The 18,978-nt window shown below is 37.5% G+C and overlaps 1 protein-coding gene and 2 pseudogenes across 1 annotated transcript; all 3 read left to right on the plus strand.

Annotated features, from left to right (window-relative positions):
- The first annotated feature begins 1,149 nt into the window (after positions 1-1,149).
- Positions 1,150-2,350, plus strand: LOC136278362 (adenosine receptor A3-like; annotated as a pseudogene).
- Positions 2,351-11,961: 9,611 nt separating this feature from the next.
- Positions 11,962-13,086, plus strand: LOC131797511 (adenosine receptor A3-like). Its single transcript, XM_059115128.2, has one exon. The coding sequence runs from the start codon at positions 11,962-11,964 to the stop codon at positions 12,997-12,999; it is 1,038 nt and encodes a 345-aa protein (XP_058971111.2). The 3' UTR covers positions 13,000-13,086.
- Positions 13,087-18,413: 5,327 nt separating this feature from the next.
- LOC136278046 (adenosine receptor A3-like) overlaps positions 18,414-18,978 on the plus strand; it is a 1,219-nt pseudogene continuing 654 nt past the window's right edge.

Consider the following 18,978-nt stretch of genomic DNA (forward strand, 5'->3'; position numbering starts at 1 on the left):
ATGAGCAAATTAGCTTGGAACTTGAATAACACATAATTGCTTTTTCTTAATATTTCTCGTTGAATACCGTCAAAAAGTTTGATTCGGTTATCCTGGGTAGCTAATGAATGATGTCCCAAACAATTGTAATGGTAATTGGATGCGCTGAAGAAATCTGCTGTTTATGAATTCTCATCCAAAAAATTATTTTTTAGCGAAATGCAAATTAATAGCATTTTCATTTAAATACATTTTTTAAGAGTTGTTTTGAAAGTCAAACAGAGATGTCCTTTCATTTTCTAACTATCAAATATCTGTTCAGTAAATGCGATCGACTTATCTTTTCCAACAGTGGAATTTTTCTCAGACATAGACATCGTTGGTCAAAGTCTTAAATCGTTTTCTACGTTTTAATCAAGAAGTCGTTTGACCAATCTCGGCGAATTTTTAAGCGCGAGAAGAATATAAAGAAAAAAAAATTCAGGAATTATGTAAGTACGCACAATGTTTCTATGAAATGTTTTTCAAACCAGCTGTCAAAGGTGTTAAAGGTCCCAAAACTTGCAAATTACACTGAGTTATATTAAAAACAAAATGGATGTTATGATAAACTGTGAGAAAAAATATAACAAAAGCAAAATCGTTCTCAGTTCCTTTGAATAATCCTGTAATTGCAAAGGGGTCTGGAATGAAAAGTAATGACAATTTTTTTTTATGTTTATTACAAGGACGGTGGTGTTGACAGAGGGTTTCAGTTGTTCCGTAATTAATCTAACCAAAATTCATACGATCGTGAAGCAGTGTGAATTAAAAGACCTTGTGGATCAGGTGAGTTTGATTTTGATTCTGGTATTGTTTAGTTTAATACAAGCATCCAATTCAAAGAACACGGGGTGATAACGTGGAAATTGTCTATTGTCGCCGTATTATCGCGTTGGTAACTTGTGACACCCTTTAGTGAACTGATGATGATTGAAGCCATTTGCACCTTGTAATTTGACATCTTGGTGTCCCTCTCTGACAAACAATCCGCAAGTGCCTGAGAGCAAATATGACAGTTCCCACGATTTTGCATAAATAAACTGACTCTTAAACATATCACGTTCACGCAGTTTTTTTTTCTCTCGTGGAGTTATAAACTTTCGTTTTAACTTATTGAACTTTTGTTTCTACTCTTTCCGCAATTAATACCTTGGTGTTTCTTTTAAATTTTGAATAACCAGCTATTCGTGGTTTATGAATCTGGCTTCAAATTAAGTACGCGGGGCGAGAATTCACTGACTATTCTTTGAACATATTCTGCAGTCTACAGCGGCATCGTCGACAGAACACCATGAAGGTAGTAAAAGAGTTTTGTAACGATATTTCCAAGTACTATCCCGACACGAACGACTTTTATAGCTGGTACATCGCGCTTTGTGTAATTAACGGAATTTTGGCTCTCTCTGCGATATTTGGCAATACGATTATCATCTGTGCCCTAACAAAGACAACTCGTGCATAATCTCCTTCGCAAATACTGCTGCTTGGTTTGGCTTTCTCCGATCTAGGTGTTGGCTTAGTCGTACAGCCCTTGTACATCTCCATGATATTTGAAATGCTCCGAAGTGATTCTTCTTCTCCGGATGACCCTGAGTGCAAAACCAAGATTGCTTTTCTGGTTGTAGGAACTTTTCTTATTGGCGTCTCATTCTTCGTCGTTTCCGCGATCAGTTTTGATCGCTTCCTCGCTATCAGCCTGCATCTTCGTTACAGGGAAATTGTAACAGAAAAGAGAGTAAGCATTACTCTGACCGTTCTCTGGGCGCTCAGCGCAGTTGCAGCTCTTGGTTACCTGTTCATGGGAGATGTTAACCGAGAGGCAGTGTCCAGCACATTTGCGACAATATTTTTCATCACAACCACCATAACTTTTGTAAGAATCTACCTCGCTGTCCGCAAACATCATTTGCAGATAAAATCTCAAGAACAAACGGCAAGTGAAAATTGCAAAGAATTAGCGCTAAGCAAAAGGAAGCTTAAATCGGCCGTCAACATCTTGTGTGTTTACATCGTGTTCACCGCTTGTTATCTTCCCTATACAGGTACAATGCTGATCATAGTAACGTCTGAGCACGGATTATTTCTGAAAGGAATGTTTCAGTTTTCACTGACATTAGCATTTTTGAATTCGTCCTTGAATCCCATCTTATACTGCTGGCGGATGAGAGAGATACGGAGATATGTTTTACAAATTCTTAAGAAATTCCTGCCATGTTTACGAATGGATCAAGGTACTGAAATCCCAAAGGAGAAGAAATTATCAATTCTCAGCTCCTCTCATTTCAAAAAAGACCAGTCTACAAATACTCGTGCAAGTCAAGTTAACTAAACGAAGTATTCGTCATCAAATGATCAAAGAGGATTTTTGAGAGGCACTTATTCGACAAATAAACATTTTCCACCGATAGACTCGATGTCGTTATGGAAAATTGGAAAAAAATCTTCAAATTGGACAGATGCTTTAAGGATATAGGAGGAGTTTAATTCATTTTAAGTGTTTATAGCGGGCGGGTGACATTTAGATGACGTATATAACTGTCAAAGTACAACTTGTCCAACCTAAATGTCTTTCTATTCAGAAAATCTCGTCAAGAGGGCTACGGAAAAGAATGTATCAAAAGAAGAAGCGGTTGTTAAGTGCCGGCTTAAATTGTTTACCGGCCTCATAGCCAGCCACTTTTAAACATTTTTCTGTGAAGAAGGAGATTATTACAATTATTCGATCTTAAAACCCGCCACTAGCCTTTGGCATTTTTAGATGAAAGTCATTTGCCTAATACTTGTGGTCTGATCAGTAGGAAGTCATCCTCTGTAAGTCTTTTGACAAAATGTCATATGGTGGTGTTTCCGCGAATGCGAATTTGAGCGCCATGTCGGAGGGATACAGATTGGTTAAAATCAATTAAAAAACATCTTCCTTTCCTTCCTTTTTCAATTTATTATTTCTTCTCTTTCGCTGAGGAAATCTGAGTGCTCAGCAAGTTACGATGTACACAGACTTTTCCCCTTTCGCTTGAAACGCAACTTTCTCAATTTAACATCAGATTGTTAAGAAAATCTTCCCTCTCGATGTTTCTACCAGTTGTGTCCAAACTAGTGATCACCTGTAGCAGTCAAACCGCGCGCTAAAAACGAATTTTTTCTCATTGCGATTAATTTTGTTTTGCAAAATTTTCCGAAAGAAAAAAAATAAAAGATAATAAAAGATAAAAAAAAACAATCTTTTCTCATAAAACCTCCGTAGTGCTTATGCAATTTCCTAACTTAGTCTATACGGTCCTTATCATAGTAATACGGTCCTTATCATAGTAATACGGTCCTTATCATAGTAAGAACAACCATTATCTGTCACCAAGCGACAGATAATGGTTGTTCACTTACCACTTTTGTCCCGTTGAGTTCGACATTTGCAATTTTTTGGCAAATTTTCGTTGTTCTTGTAAATTCTTTTGAGCTTTTCTTTCGTTTTGGTGCTTAACTTTTAGGGCTTTTTTCCGTCAAAACTGAATGGCGAGACCGGTCCACAATTCATTGCGGACCGCTTTACAAGCTCGTCTTCCAGTTCATGCGGAATGGAAAATATTTTTGAATTTTATTGGTGTGTACATAACTCAGGATTTTGCGAGCGTCACTTTAAATTATGCTTTCGTTTCCAGTTATACCATTTTACATAGTTAAACTATTTGAACCACTTCAGCTGGTTAGACCATTTAGAGTAGCTGGATCATTTTATCATAGTTGGATCATATTTAACAGTTGGACTATTTTATCTAGCTGGACCATTTTAACCTTTTCAGGCCTTATTAACCGGTTAGGCCATTTTATCTTCATGGACCATTTTATGCGGTTGCATCATTTTAGCAGGTTGGACCATTTTCAGTCAGTTAAGCTAATTGGACCATTTTATCTGTTAGACTATTTCAACCGGTTGGATCATTTTGTCGAGTTCGTCCATTTCAACGGATCCATAACATGACTATACATTCTTATTGTTTAGGCTATTTTAAAACAGGAAGGTCATTTTAACCCAATTCACCTTTTGGGCATTAGTTCTCAGGTGTAGTGTCACGTGACTTTTGATGTAAACAAACCCCGAAAGTTCGGACATTGAGTCGAGCTCGCAGCACGTGTCCAAATTTCGACTTTGGAAATTTTTCTTAAATAACTACCCACTTTCAAGAATCTTTTCTTCGCTCAAAATTGGCATCTTTCTTTTATCATTTATTTGATCGTGTGTCAAGCAAGTTTTCATTTCGCTGCCGTTGAAGCAGATGCGAAGAATGTTACGGGAAGCGTTGTGGCATGGAATAATCGAACTGTTAGAACCTGGTATCAGGGTGTGTCATTATATTTATAAGACCATTTGAAATGGTCAATCTGTTTTAATCAGTTTAATTAAATCATTTCATCTATAGTAATTAGACCATTCAAATGCTTGCAGCTTCTAAACTTTTCTCTTAAGAACATTCACAAAATTTAAACAATTCGGGAATTTAGTTGGTGTCCGCTGAGGTCTTCCTTTCTGGTCACAAATGCCACTCACTACGTTGTCATGTTCAGCGCTGATGCCCATCGATCGACAACTTTTTCAATGTTGCAATTCTTCTTTTCTCAAAATATTGCTTTCAGTTCTTAAAACCAATGGCGCTGATTTGCGTCTATGATGCTTAACTTCGGCTAGTTTTGGACGGCCACTTTTCAAAACGATTAGTGCATTTTCATTCAAAGACACTGATCTCGGCATCCCGCGGTGATTGCATGTTTTAGCATTGTATCTGTCATTCGATAAATTCGTCCTCCTCTTTGATGGTTTCTTTTCGCGTGCACATTCAATCTGAACAATGATAGTTCTGGTAACAGGTCGAGTCACTTCAAACAAGTTTCCATGGTTTATTAAAGTCGGACATGATATTCTTCTATCCTCGACTGCCTTATCTTGTTCTCCACGCACGGAGATCCAGCGTTCAAATGCTTCTGCCGCCCAAGACTGTGAGCGCGCAGGGGACCGTTTAGCCATTTCGGTGTCGACAAAATCTTTGATATCCAGAGACACGATGGAGTACCGGTGCCTTTTCGCAAGAAGCTTAGTCTGGCGTACTGGCTGAGTTTTCTGAGATTTTTTAAATTTCAGCAATTTAACTGCAGCCTTCCTGCATCGTCTGTTCCTATAAAAATAGAGGGCAGGATTCACTAGAGAGTTCACCTGGACGAAAATTTGTGTCCATCGCCAAGTTTGCTTCACTATGAGTGACAAGTTTGCAAAGAGTGAAACGATTAAAGGAACAAACGAGGCAAACACGACAAATGTTAGGAGAAAAGCCGTAAAGGCGAGTCTACTTTCGATCCTTGCTTTGATAAGAGCGTCTACTCGGCGGAATTGACTTCGGTGCTGTTTTCTTATTTGTTTATAAACCATGAAATAAAAATACACCACCAGTAAAAAACCAATTAACCAAAGAACGCATATGATGATGTCCGTTACCAAAATGACCTCCAACTGAACACCAGCGACGTCGAATACGATGTAGAAGGCTGTTGCTGTGATGGCTGTAATCCAAGCAATTACCACATCTCTCTTAATGCGTCCTTTTGTAACTATAAACTTGTACTCCAAACATCTAACTACCGCAACATACCTCTCCCAGGCCATTAAAATCAAGTGATTATATGAAGCGATGAACGTAGCGAGCATTGCAAAGAGGTAAATCTTGCGCATCGTACAAGTCACTTGAAACGATACAGTTCTTCGATGATGCAAAGCGTCTGTAACGATGGCTAGCGGTGCAGGACCTAAGCCTACTAGTAAATCAGTGGCGGCCAAACTAGTTAGCAGAATGTTTGAGTTTGTCCGTAACTCTCTCGTCTTCAATACTGTTACGATCACTAAAATGTTCAAAAGAATTGTACCTGGACACGAAATGGCTCCGACAATGAACGCAAGGTAAAGGGAAATTGATACCTCTCCTTTTGATACATGAATCTGAGCAGCACCTGGACATGGGAACACGGGTCGGGAGGAATTAAGGAGCGAATCTTCAGAGAAACTTCCATTCATGTTGATGAACCTTATTAAACGGCTGTGGACGTGTACCTTGTAACGTACGGCTCAAGAACTCGTCGCTCTTCAGTCATGCGAAATTGATTTTTCCTTTGATGAAAACTTAAACTCTTTTGCAGAGAATTGTTTCCGTTGACGTAGATCGCAGATGTGGGGGAGAATTTATTCACACGAAAATCTCTGTTTATGACTATTATGATGAGATGTTATTTCTTTTAGCTATTCATTGAGATCTTTTCTTTTGTTCTTGCTCAAAAATGGGTTCATTATGATGAGGAAGTTAGCCGAAATCGAAAGAGCACGGATCTGGGAAGAATATCAAAGTATCATCAAATCAATAAATCTGAACCAAATTAATGCGATCGATATCCTCATATGAAAATTCAATTCACTTAAATCAGAATACATTCTTTGAATACGAGAAGCTCTCAATCTGACTCATTAAGTTTAACCAATACTGAGACACGAATCTTGTTTTGAAACTTTTTTTTCTCAGTCTCTGTCTCCTCCTCTGTCTCTCCCTCTTTCTAAATGAGCCTTTTTGTGGATGCGATTTCCGTTCCGGTCTTTTAAGAAAGTTTTCAAACAAAAAGCCTTCCGATTCTCAGTCAAGTAGTTGCAGATTAACTTTTCTGAATGTTTCCATGGGGTTAGACAGAAAACGTCCACACGAGATTTATTTATAGGTTTAAAAGTATGGGAGAAACGATTGCTGTAGACAACAACATTTCAGCTAATGTACAAAATATACTAATGAATCTCGTCACATCTCATCAATATCCAGGTCTCCTATGGTTTTACGGTGTTGATTATACGTTTTCAATGGATTTACACGACAAAGCGACCTCAGCCCTCAGTTTGCGGCCAAAATTATTTTTCTTCTTTTTTGTCGAAGACGACCATGACAGAAAAATTAAATTTTGATTACATTTCTCAGGAGTTTACCTTGGTTTTGACACCAATTGCAAATGATACTAGAGTTCGTAAATATATTATTGGCACGGAAACTTAGTGGCAACTACACTTGTCCTTATCAAATATTCGAAATAAAAAATCGTAGCTTAATTAGGAAAATGCTTAGTGCAAGTTTCGTTGCATTTAATAATGACAAGCCCAGATGATTTGAATGTTATTTAGAGGGTCTCAATGGGGTTAACCGTTTGGCGTAAAACGGCCAAAAAATTTAGCTGTTAGACCTAAAAATTGACAAATTTTAACCGTTAGCCGTATTTTGGCCAAAATTTTAATCGTTAGCCGTAAAAGCCATCACCCCATTGAGACCCTCTATTTAGACACATCAAAGATTCCCAACTGAAGGATCTGAAGCTTGCTGTCCCAGAACATTAAAGTCAGTTTTTCAGCCTACATAGAATAGAGAATTCGCTATAACGAAGAGCCAATGCTCCAACAGTCAGCTCTAAAATCTCTCTCCGGTGGCTAATTTACCAAATTCTCTTTCAATTATGAGAAGGTCTCAACGGGGAGCTGGCTCTGGCGGCTAACGTTTAAAATTTTTAGCCATTTTACGGCTACATATATAACCATTAATTAATTTCCGTTACGATTTAAAGAGAAAATTTTTTACGCTTCACAGTTTTTACGACTCACGGTTAAATTTGTCAATTTTTATGTCTTACGGCTGAATTTTTTTTTTGTTGACGTTTTATGGCTAACGGTTAATCCTATTAATCCTTTAACTCCCAAGATCCGATTGTTAATTCTCCCCTCTAGCTGCTACACATTTGCTTGTTAATTGATTGAGAGAATTTGGTGTTCAATCAAGGTGATATCTTGTACCTGATGAGTTTGAATATTCTCACTACCTGTTTGCAGGATAACGTATGGATATTATAGGGAGAAGTTACATGTCAATCACTTCTGGGAGTTAAAGGGTTAAGACTCTAAGACTCTGACATGATCCAAGGAAGGGAAAACGCTCCAAACGTTAGCTGTAGAACAATTTACTTTGGCCAATTCGCATCATCAAACCATTATTTTTTGATAAAAACAAATTATCTTTCAACTGACAAGTTTGTTTGGGACGGAAACGTGACTTAGCGCCAATGTCCAATTATGGTAAAGCAAATTTGCATAGCTTTATCATGGCGTTACAATTTCACCCGTGATTTTGGAGTGGGGGAATTGTGGGGAGACATGAGCGTGATATCGAACTAACAATGTAGCTAACAACCATAAATATCAAATTGAGCCGACGGCTATGCTTGCAGGATCCCTTGCTGTTCAAAGAGACGGCCCCAAAATTAACAAAAACTAAAAAAAAAAAAAACTAGCTTTAAAATCCTGGCTTCTGGAACAGACAATTGGTTATTTGCAAAGTCTAAGTGATAACCAAGCCAAACTCCGGATTAAAAAGACTGCCAGCCAGACTTTTGTCGGTTAATGCAAAACCCCACTAAAGCCAAGTCCGATTGATACTGCTAAATTCTGAACACAAGAAACCCCACAACTTAGTAAATATGTACGGTGAGCCAAAAGGTAATAAAAAAAGAGCAAAAAAAAATATTTGACCGAGGATTTTTTCAGGATTTTGAAACCGCGGGACCTCCAATTTCGTCGTCTGAAAATAGGATATTTAGGCGACCGCAACTCCTCTAAAATTTCACAAGAAACCCCACAACTTGGTAAATATGTACGGTGAGCCAAAAGGTAATAAAAAAAGAGCAAAAAAAAATATTTGACCGATATTCCCACACGCCAGGAAAATCCAAGATGTTGAATGGTCCTAAATTGAATGCGTTTTTTTCTTTTTTACATGTAATGATATGATATGCATGTATATGATATATAGTCTAGTAGAAACCTCTATCACTATCGGCGAACAATAGTTCTGCTCCGATGCGAACAGCGAAGAAATTTTCCTTTTTTTCGTAACGGCAAAAGGGACTTGTCGCTTTTGGACATTAAAAAAACTTGAAAAAAACAATTCAATTACAAAAGCAGCCCCCCTAGCTTTCGGAAAGAACTAGTGTAAGGAGATTAATAACGAATGAGGGATTTCGGTACTAGAAAATCTGATATACGCTTCGTAAAGGTTTCATTGTTTTTGTTCAAGGGTAAGACGCTATCAGCTGGTTAAATCGCTATCCGCTGGATGGTATAGTACGTTTTGTGAACACTGTTCGCTGGATAGCGATTTATCCATTGGATAGCGTTATCCTCTTTTGCTTACTCGCATCCAAACGAGCCCTTACAAAGCAACCGTCGAAGGAACCCAACGTACGTTTACGAAATCGGTTCTGCTATCTATAACAGCTCTTCGCAATCTTCTTATTTGTTTATCGGGGTTGTTGGGGAAACAATGATTTTTTGTGACATCAAAAGTCAATTTATTGATGCCGCTGTTGATGCAGCTTCCATTTGTCAAGTTTTGTTAAGTTTAATCAATTCTAAAATAATTTGTGAATTTTGTCTGATTTGACTGATTTAGGATTAAACTGTCTCCTTAGTTAAGAACTCCATGACCACTATTGTCGGTTTGCCATACTCGCTGAAATGAACACAATAACCTTGCGCAAATGTATCCTAATTGTTGGTTATCGGAAGGACAGGTCTCTAAAAGATTTCGGCTCCAGTTAGAGCACAACTTCCTTCACTTCAATTACACAACGGCATTTTAGGAGTTATATACTGTGAGGACTACAACACAACGCCAAGCACGTATGTCTTATCTAAAGGATCTCAAGCTTATTTTAACACTTCAGGTAAATCAGTTTCTGATCAACATGGAAAAGAGAATCTTTGCTTTGTTAAGGGGGTTACTGATTGTGCCGTCAAAAGAGACTGCGTCAAAAATTGTTCGAACTGGCCGTATGCGATCAATTTGAATCTTCTCATCGATCTTTATCCAACGTAATCGTTGTATTAATTTTGGTCCAAACGTCCAATATCTTACAGGGAAAGTGATTTAGGCTCTCAAATACAATTTGGCAGTTTGGAACGGAAACGATACTTAGCGCTAATGTAATTTAAGTAATTAATTTAAGTAATTTTCCCGTATTTATACGGTTTTTTTTTTTGGGGGGGGGGGGTAGAAAAACGTATTGAAAGAGGAGAAACGGCAACGGGGTTAATTTTTTCACCCGTTGCAATGGCAACGATCCAATGAATTTACATGGCGGCAATTTTTGATGTGCCTTATTGAAATTAGCAGGTAATTTTCAGTCTCTCGTACTTGTAACTGGTTTTCACTTAACTAAAAAAAGTAAGTTTCCTATATATGTTTCACTTAATATAATGTTTCCGGAAAACCAGCTGAGGTTAAATATGTCTAATATTAATATAATATACTCGCTTTGTAATGTTTCTTGCACTGTTGAAAAAACACATCTTTATTTTTCTGCGCATATTACGATGTACGGATTTTTAAATGGTATCTTTGATTTCCTCAGAATCATATTTACAAAAGCCTGCTAATAAATAAAAGAAGGACAGAAAATGACTGAAAATGATAGACATAGTAAGTTTTCGCCTTTTTTTTGAGTTGAATGTGTAATTTTCTGGTAATTTGAGCCCACGCATGCAGATGTTACAATATTTCGCCGGACCAATGCGAAGTAAGTTCTTTAGAATGAGCAAATTAGCTTGGAACTTGAATAACACATAATTGCTTTTTCTTAACATTTCTCGCTGAATACCGTCAAAAAGTTTGATTCGGTTTTCTTTGTGTGGGTAATGAATGATATCCCAAACAATTGTGATGGTAATTAGATGCGCTGGAGAAATCTGCTTTATACGAACTCTCACCCAAAAAATTTATTTCAGCGAAATGCGATTAATAGTATTTTCATTAACATACATTTTTTAAGAGTTGTCTTAAAAGTCAAACATAGATGTCTTTTCATTTTCTAAATATCAAATATCTGTTCAATTAATTCAATCAAGATGTCTTTTTTCATTAGTGGAATTTTCATCAGATATAGACATCGTTGGTCAAGTCTTAAATCGTTTTCTACGTTTTCATCAAGAAGTCGTTTTACCAATCTCGGCGAATTTTTAAGCGCGCGAAGAATATCGAAAAAAGATTTAGGAATTAGGTAAGCACACATAATGTTTCAATGAAATGTATTCGAAACCAGCTTTCAAAGGTGTTAAAGATCCCAAAACTTGCAAATTATTCTGAGTTATATTAAAAACAAAATGGATGTCATGATAAACTGTGAGGAAAAAATTATGATAAAAGAATTGCATAGGTGTCTGGAATGAAAATTAATGACAATTTTTTTCATGTTCATTGCCAAGACGGTGGTGTTGACAGAGGGTTTCAGTTGTCCGGTAACTAATTTAACCAAAATTCATACGATCGTGAAGCAGTGTTAATTAAAAAGACCTTGTGGATCAGGTGAGTTTGATTTTGATTCTGGTATTGTTTAGTTTAATACAAGCATCAAATTCAAAGAGCACGAGGTGATAACGGGGAAACTGATTGTCTGATTCATTGTCTTTAGCCGCTTTGTCACCGTTTTGGTAACTTGTGACACCCTTTAGCGAACAGAGATTATTGATACCATTTGCTTCTAGTTATCTGACAAATTGTTGTCCCTCTCCAATAAACGATCCGCAAGTGGCTGAGAGCAAATATGACAGTTCCCACGATTTTGCATAAATAAACTGACTCGAAAACATATCACGTTCACGCAGTTCGTTTTTGTGGAGCTATAAACTTTTGTTTTAACTTATTGAAATTTTGTTTCAACTTTTTCCGCAATTGGTGGAAAAGTTGAAGTGGTGTTTCTTTTAAATTTTTAATAACCAGCTATTCGTGGTTTACGAATTTGGCTTCAAATTAAGTACATAAGGCGAGACTTCACTGATTATTTTTTAACATATTCTACAGTCTACAGCGGCATCGTCGACAGAACACCATGAAAGTAGTAAAAGAGTTTTGTAACGATATTTCCAAGTACTATCCCGACACGAACGACTTTTATAGCTGGTACATCGTGCTTTGTATAATCAACGGAATTTTGGCTCTCTCTGCAATATTTGGCAATACGATTATCATCTGTGCCCTAACAAAGACAACTCGTGCCTTATCTCCTTCGCAAATACTGCTGCTTGGTTTGGCTTTCTCCGATCTAGGTGTTGGCTTAGTCGTACAGCCCTTGTACATCTCCATGATATTTGAGATGCTCCGAAGTGATTCTTCTTCTCCGGATGACCCTGAGTGCAAAACCAAGATTGCTTTTCTGGTTGTAGGAACTTTTCTTACTGGCGTTTCTTTCTTCGTCGTTTCCGCGATCAGTTTTGATCGCTTCCTCGCTATCAGCCTGCATCTTCGTTACAGGGAAATTGTAACAGAAAAGAGAGTAAGCATTACTCTGACCGTTCTCTGGATGCTCAGCGCAGTTGCAGCTCTTGGTTACCTGTTCATGGGAGATGTTAACCGAGAGGCAGTGTCCAGCACATTTGCGATAATATTTTTCATCACAACCACCATAACTTTTGCAAGAATCTACCTCGCTGTCCGCAAACATCATTTGAAGATAAAATCTCAAGAAAAAACGGCAAGTGAAAATTGCAAAGAATTAGCGCTGAGCAAAAGAAAGCTTAAATCGGCCGTCAACATCTTGTATGTTTACATCGTGTTCACCGCTTGTTATCTTCCCTATACAGGTACAATGCTGATCATAGTAACGTCTGAGCACGGATTATTTCTGAAAGGAATGTTTCAGTTTTCACTGACATTAGCATTTTTGAATTCGTCCTTGAATCCCATCTTATACTGCTGGCGGATGAGAGAGATACGGAGATATGTTTTAGAAATTCTCGAGAAATTCCTGCCATGTTTACAAATGGATCAAGGCACTGAAATCCCAAAGGAGAAGAAATTATCAATCCTCAGCTCCTCTCATTTCAAAAAAGACCAGTCTACAAATACTCGTGCAAGTCAAGTTAACTAAACGAAGTATTCGTCATCAAATGATCAAAGAGGATTTTTGAGAGGCACTTATTCGACAAATAGACATTTTTCACCGATAGACTCGATGTCGATATGGAAAATTGGAAAAAAATCTTCAAATTGGACAGATGCTTCATGGAAGGACATAGGAGGAGTTTAATTCATTTTAAGTGTTTATAGCGCACGGGGTTACATTTAGATGACGTATGTAATTGCCAAATTACAACTTGTCCAACCTAAATGTCTTTCTATTCAGAAAATCTCGTCAAGAGGGCTACGGAAAAGAATGTATCAAAAGAAGAAGCGGTTGTTAAGTGCTAGCTTAACAACCTCATAGCCAGCCACTTTTTATCATTTTTCTGTGAAGAAGGAGATTATTACAATTATTCCATCTTAAAACCCGCCACTAGCCTTTGGCATTTTCAGATGAAAGTCATTTGCATAAAAGTTATGGTCTGATCAGTAGGAAGTCATCCTCTGTAAGTCTTTTGAAAAAATGTCATATGGTGGCGTTTCCGCGAATGCGAATTTGAGCGCTATGTCGGAGGGATGCAGATTAGTTGATGTCGATCAAAAACACCTTCCTTTTTTTTTTTTCAATTTATTCTTTCTTCTCTTTCGCTGAGGAAATCTGAGTGCTCAGCAAGTTATGATGTACACAGTCTTTTACCCTTTTGCTTGAAACGCAACTTTTTCAATTTGACATCAGATTGTTGAGAAAATCTTCCCTCACGATGTTTCTACCATTTGTTTCCAAACTGGTGATCACCTGTAGCAGTCAAACCGGGCGCTGAAGAAGAATTTTTCCCCATTGTGATTAATTTTGTTTTGCAAAAATTTCCGAAAGAAAAAAAAGGTAAGATTCATAAAAAGCTCCGTAGTGCTTATGTAATTTCCTAACCTAGTCTATACGGTCCTTATCATAGTTATAGCCCTTATTTTAGACTTCTCGTCTTTCATTAGGGAAAACTCTAACATCATATTGAGATTATTGAAGCAAAACGTAGTTCAGGCTTACATTAGCGATGTTCTCCTTCGAGTTTCATTGAGAACTGTCAAGACCAACAGAACTGCCGTCGGCTTGAAACCTTTACCTTCAAAATTATGAATAAGTGCCGCTCTGGATAAATTCGTTGTTTAGTTGATAAGGAACTCATCAAAGGATGGTGCTTATCTATCAATTTCCTTAATCGTAATTAAGAGCAGCCTTTATCGTTTATCTCTGTTGGAGCAAGTTTTCATCAGGTGGCCTTCGATGGCACCTTCAAAGTGATAAAATCTACCTCCTCTCCCTCCCCCAGACCCCACTGTGCGCACCCAAGGAATGCCTGGATAGTGATGTGAATAGGCCATAATAGATTGTGTTGGTAAAAGTAGCATTTTATGCTTCTAACATTGCTTGGTTTTTTCAAATTATGCTAGTCATGCTCATTTTTTAAAGTTATGCTACTTCTTCCCAAAGTATGATTTCCGAAAAAGAAACACAAAGCAAGTCCAAGTTATAAATTCATTGTTTAGAAAGTATGAAACCTTTTTATTTGGAATTGTAGACTTGCACTGAAAAGACAAAATTAACTTCTGCACTTAATTCCAGACCAGAAGCAGTTACTTAAAGTGTCAAAATGTACGATGTTAGCATCACTTTTCTCTTCGACGCGCATGTTTGTTGCTTGTGAAAGCGGGAACTGGGACAGACGCATTCTTTACTTCCAGCGAGTCCAGTCCTCTAAACAAAGAACGACTTAACATTTCAGTAATCTTCTTCCCCAAATACATTAAAAAATTGAAAATAGAATGAACCATGGGCCGAACTTGAAAATAAGCAATTCTGGAGACTAAAACAGGAAATGACCCTGGTAATGTTCCCTTAAAAAAAAAAAAAAAAAAGAAGAGAAAAGAACTAAAAACATGCTAACTATACTAACAGTGCTACTCTTAAAAAAAGGGAGAAAATTATGCCCATTTATCCAAATGATGCCAATTATTATGCTGGCTTAATCTATAAGGGCCTACATTTGAAGTACAAGCGTTAAACCTCTAATGCCTTGTATAAGGCAAGAGCCTTCGTATGCGCGTAAAATACTAGAACGTCGTTTGAATTTTTTTACTGGTTATTACTATACTTAAAAAAATGCGCTTTTTGTTGGCTGAAAACAAGTGCATTTTTTATGTAACACGTGTGCAAAATTTAAAACGAGTGCAAATTACAAAATGCGCGCGCGTGTTATCAAAATTTCGTCTGTTTTGACTTTTTATGATCCTTTTTTTTTAATGTAAATTGTAGAAAATCTCTTTCGATTTTAAATTTCAAGTAACAATTTTTCTCTTCCTCTCCCCCCTTCGTATCCTTTTGGTATGCACGCGCGGCACGCTTGATTTCACAAATTAGCCAATCACGTCAGAGAACCCTTACCTTGACATTGAAAAACAGACATGGACATTTTTTCGCGTACTTTTCGTTTGTTTTCGCGGAATCTTAGTATTTGCATGTTTTTGAGCTTTCGTTCGCGTAAATTTGTTACTCCTTTGTTTGGAATTTTAAGAAGTTTAGGGGTTTTTATTTTAGCTAAATGTTGTGGTTCATTCAACAAGTTTAGTACATATTTTCTACAAAGTTTGGACTCTAGCCTTTTTTTTTTTTCCGTAAATGGATTTATTTCACATACATTAATTAATGGAAGATTACATGATTTCTAGTTTAATTTGGTGTAAATAAGCACCTGTCAATTCTTTTAAGTCTACAAATTGTTCTAACCCAATGGACTCGTGCAGTTTTATTGTCTTTGAAAAATTTACTCGTGGTTTTTTACACCATATTGCAATCGTAATCATGTTATTGCCTGTATTTACATTAGGCCACGAACACAATGTCATGTAGGAAAGTTCTCAACGAAAGAGTTAAGTTGAAGTTTGATAGAAACTAATTCAGCTGTTCACACCTCCTGAGTCATTTCGCTCAGAACTTCAAGACTTTGAATTTCGCACCGAGATCAAACGATTTGTCATGAAAGCTCTGGAGGAATTTTGTTACGATATTTCTAAATGTTATCCCAAAAAGGATGAATTTTACAGCTGATATGTGTTGCTTTGTGTACCGATCTTGGAGTTGGTTTAGTTGTGCAGCAGTTGTACATATCTGTGATCGTTGAGATACTCTTGAAAGATTCTGTTTCGTCTAACGATTCTGAGTGTAATACCAAAATTGCTTTCCTCGTCTTTGGAACGTTTCTAACCAGTGCCTCATTCTTCATTGTTTCAGCGACCAGTTTTGATCGCTTCCTCGCTTTTACACTCTATTTCTTCATTTCTTATAATAAACACCCTTTACTGAGTCCGCCGCCTTCTACATTTAACATGGACCTTCCTTTATCACAGATGTCTTTTGTGGCTCTGATTTTTCCTTTTTTTTTTTTTTTTTGCACATCGCTTTAGGTGTTTACCGGCAACTCCATTACTAACATAACAAAGAACGGCTACAGCTAACTTGGTCAAGCTTAAGGGTGACTTCATCATGCCGAAAAAAAAATGTAAGAAAAAGTACGGAAGTTTAAACTAACACAATGTAGGAAAACTCTAGAACAAGAACTTCTGTAAGTTTTAGCCCTAAGAAACTTTGAACTCTCCTTAGAAACTGAGAAAGACGAAGTCTCGCTTGGGTTCTCAATGTAAAAAAGCGTTATTTACAATTCCAAAGGACGCAGCTTTGATCTGAGCATGCATGTGCAGACGTTTGACCCTTGCGTTTCTTTGACGACGCATTTCCACTTCACGCTTGTTAAGGCTGTTATCCAATCACGTTGGAGCAAGCCACTGACACTGTTTCGCCTGTGGGTGCTGAAGCGTGCTAGATTACGAGGATCGGACACAATCTGTAAAGCGTTTTTTCGAGGAAGTTAAGTGCAACACGCGTGAATATGTAGCTATTTGTGTCTGTATTAAGGTGCTTCAACCAGCAAAAATAGGAGGAAAGAGGTCAGGCAGAGGAAGAAGAGTTACGCTCGAAGCACAACACAGCTTTTCAAAGATTGATGCTCGAAGTGCAATGCTACGCGAATCGATGGACCGCCAGCGATATTTTTCGCGAACTAGCGCATACGGCAACCTCGATAGGAATAGACTCTGGCCACTGAATCTCTTTAGTCTAGTAAGAACCCCTATAACTATCAGCGAGCAATAGTTCTACTCCGATGCGAACAGCGAGGAAATTATCCTGTTTTCGTAACGGCAAAAGGAACTTGTCGCTTTTGGACATTAAAACAGCTTGGAAAAAAAAAACACTTCCATTAGAAAACCGTCTCCCTAGCTTTCGGAAAGAACTAAAGTAAGTATAATTGGTAACGAAGAAGGGATTTCGGTGCTGTAAAATTTGATATACGCTTCGTAAAGGTTTCAGTGTTTCAGTGTTTCACGGGCTCCTACAAAGCAACCGACAAAGGAACCCAACATACGTTTATGAAATCGGTTTTGCTATCTATAACAGCTCTTCGCAATCTTCTTATTTGTTTATCGGGGTTGTTATGGAAACAATTAGTTATTTACTTATTGAAAGAGGAGAAACGGGATTTAATTTTTTCACCCGCCGTAAGGGCAACGATCGAATAAATATACACGGCGGCAATTTTTGATGTGCCTTAGTAAAATTTGGCAATTTTCAGTCGCTCGTTCTTGTAACTGGTTTTCACTTAACTGAAATAGTAAGTTTCCAATATATGTTTTACTTAATATAATGTTTCCAGAAAACCAGCTGAGGTTAAATATCCTTAATAAGGAGGAAAAAAAAAATTCAGAAATTATGTAAGTACGCACAATGTTTCAATGAAATGTTTTTCAAACCAGCTGTCAAAGGTGTTAAAGGTCCCAAAACTTGCAAATTACACTGAGTTATATTAAAAACAAAATGGATGTTATGATAAACTGTGAGAAAAAATATAACAAAAGCAAAATCGTTCTCAGAATGAAAAGTAATGACAATTTTTTTTTAATGTTTATTACAAGGACGGTGGTGTTGACAGAGGGTTTCAGTTGTTCCATAATTAATCTAACCAAAATTCATACGATCGTGAAGCAGTGTGAATTAAAAGACCTTGTGGATCAGGTGAGTTTGATTTTGATTCTGGTATTGTTTAGTTTAATACAAGCATCCAATTCAAAGAACACGGGGTGATAACGTGGAAATTGTCTATTGTCGCCGTATTATCGCGTTGGTAACTTGTGACACCCTTTAGTGAACTGATGATGATTGAAGCCATTTGCACCTGGTAATTTGACATCTTGGTGTCCCTCTCTGACAAACAATCCGCAAGTGCCTGAGAGCAAATATGACAGTTCCCACGATTTTGCATAAATAAACTGACTCGTAAACATATCACGTTCACGCAGTTTTTTTTTCTCGTGGAGTTATAAACTTTCGTTTTAACTTATTGAAATTTTGTTTCTACTCTTTCCGCAATTAATACCTTGGTGTTTCTTTTAAATTTTGAATAACCAGCTATTCGTGGTTTATGAATCTGGCTTCAAATTAAGTACGCGGGGCGAGAATTGACTGACTATTCTTTGAACATATTCTGCAGTCTACAGCGGCATCGTCGACAGAACACCATGAAGGTAGTAAAAGAGTTTTGTAACGATATTTCCAAGTACTATCCCGACACGAACGACTTTTATAGCTGGTACATCGCGCTTAGTGTAATCAACGGAATTTTGGCTCTCTCTGCGATATTTGGCAATACGATTATCATCTGTGCCCTAACAAAGACAACTCGTGCCTTATCTCCTTCGCAAATACTGCTGCTTGGTTTGGCTTTCTCCGATCTAGGTGTTGGCTTAGTCGTACAGCCCTTGTACATCTCCATGATATTTGAGATGCTCCGAAGTGATTCTTCTTCTCCGGATGACCTGAGTGCAAAACCAAGATTGCTTTCTGGTTGTAGGAAATTTTCTTACTGGCGTTTCATTCTTCGTCGTTTCCGCGATCAGTTTT

Source organism: Pocillopora verrucosa, chromosome 14, assembly GCF_036669915.1.
Source record: "Pocillopora verrucosa isolate sample1 chromosome 14, ASM3666991v2, whole genome shotgun sequence".
Lineage (NCBI taxonomy): Eukaryota > Metazoa > Cnidaria > Anthozoa > Scleractinia > Pocilloporidae > Pocillopora > Pocillopora verrucosa.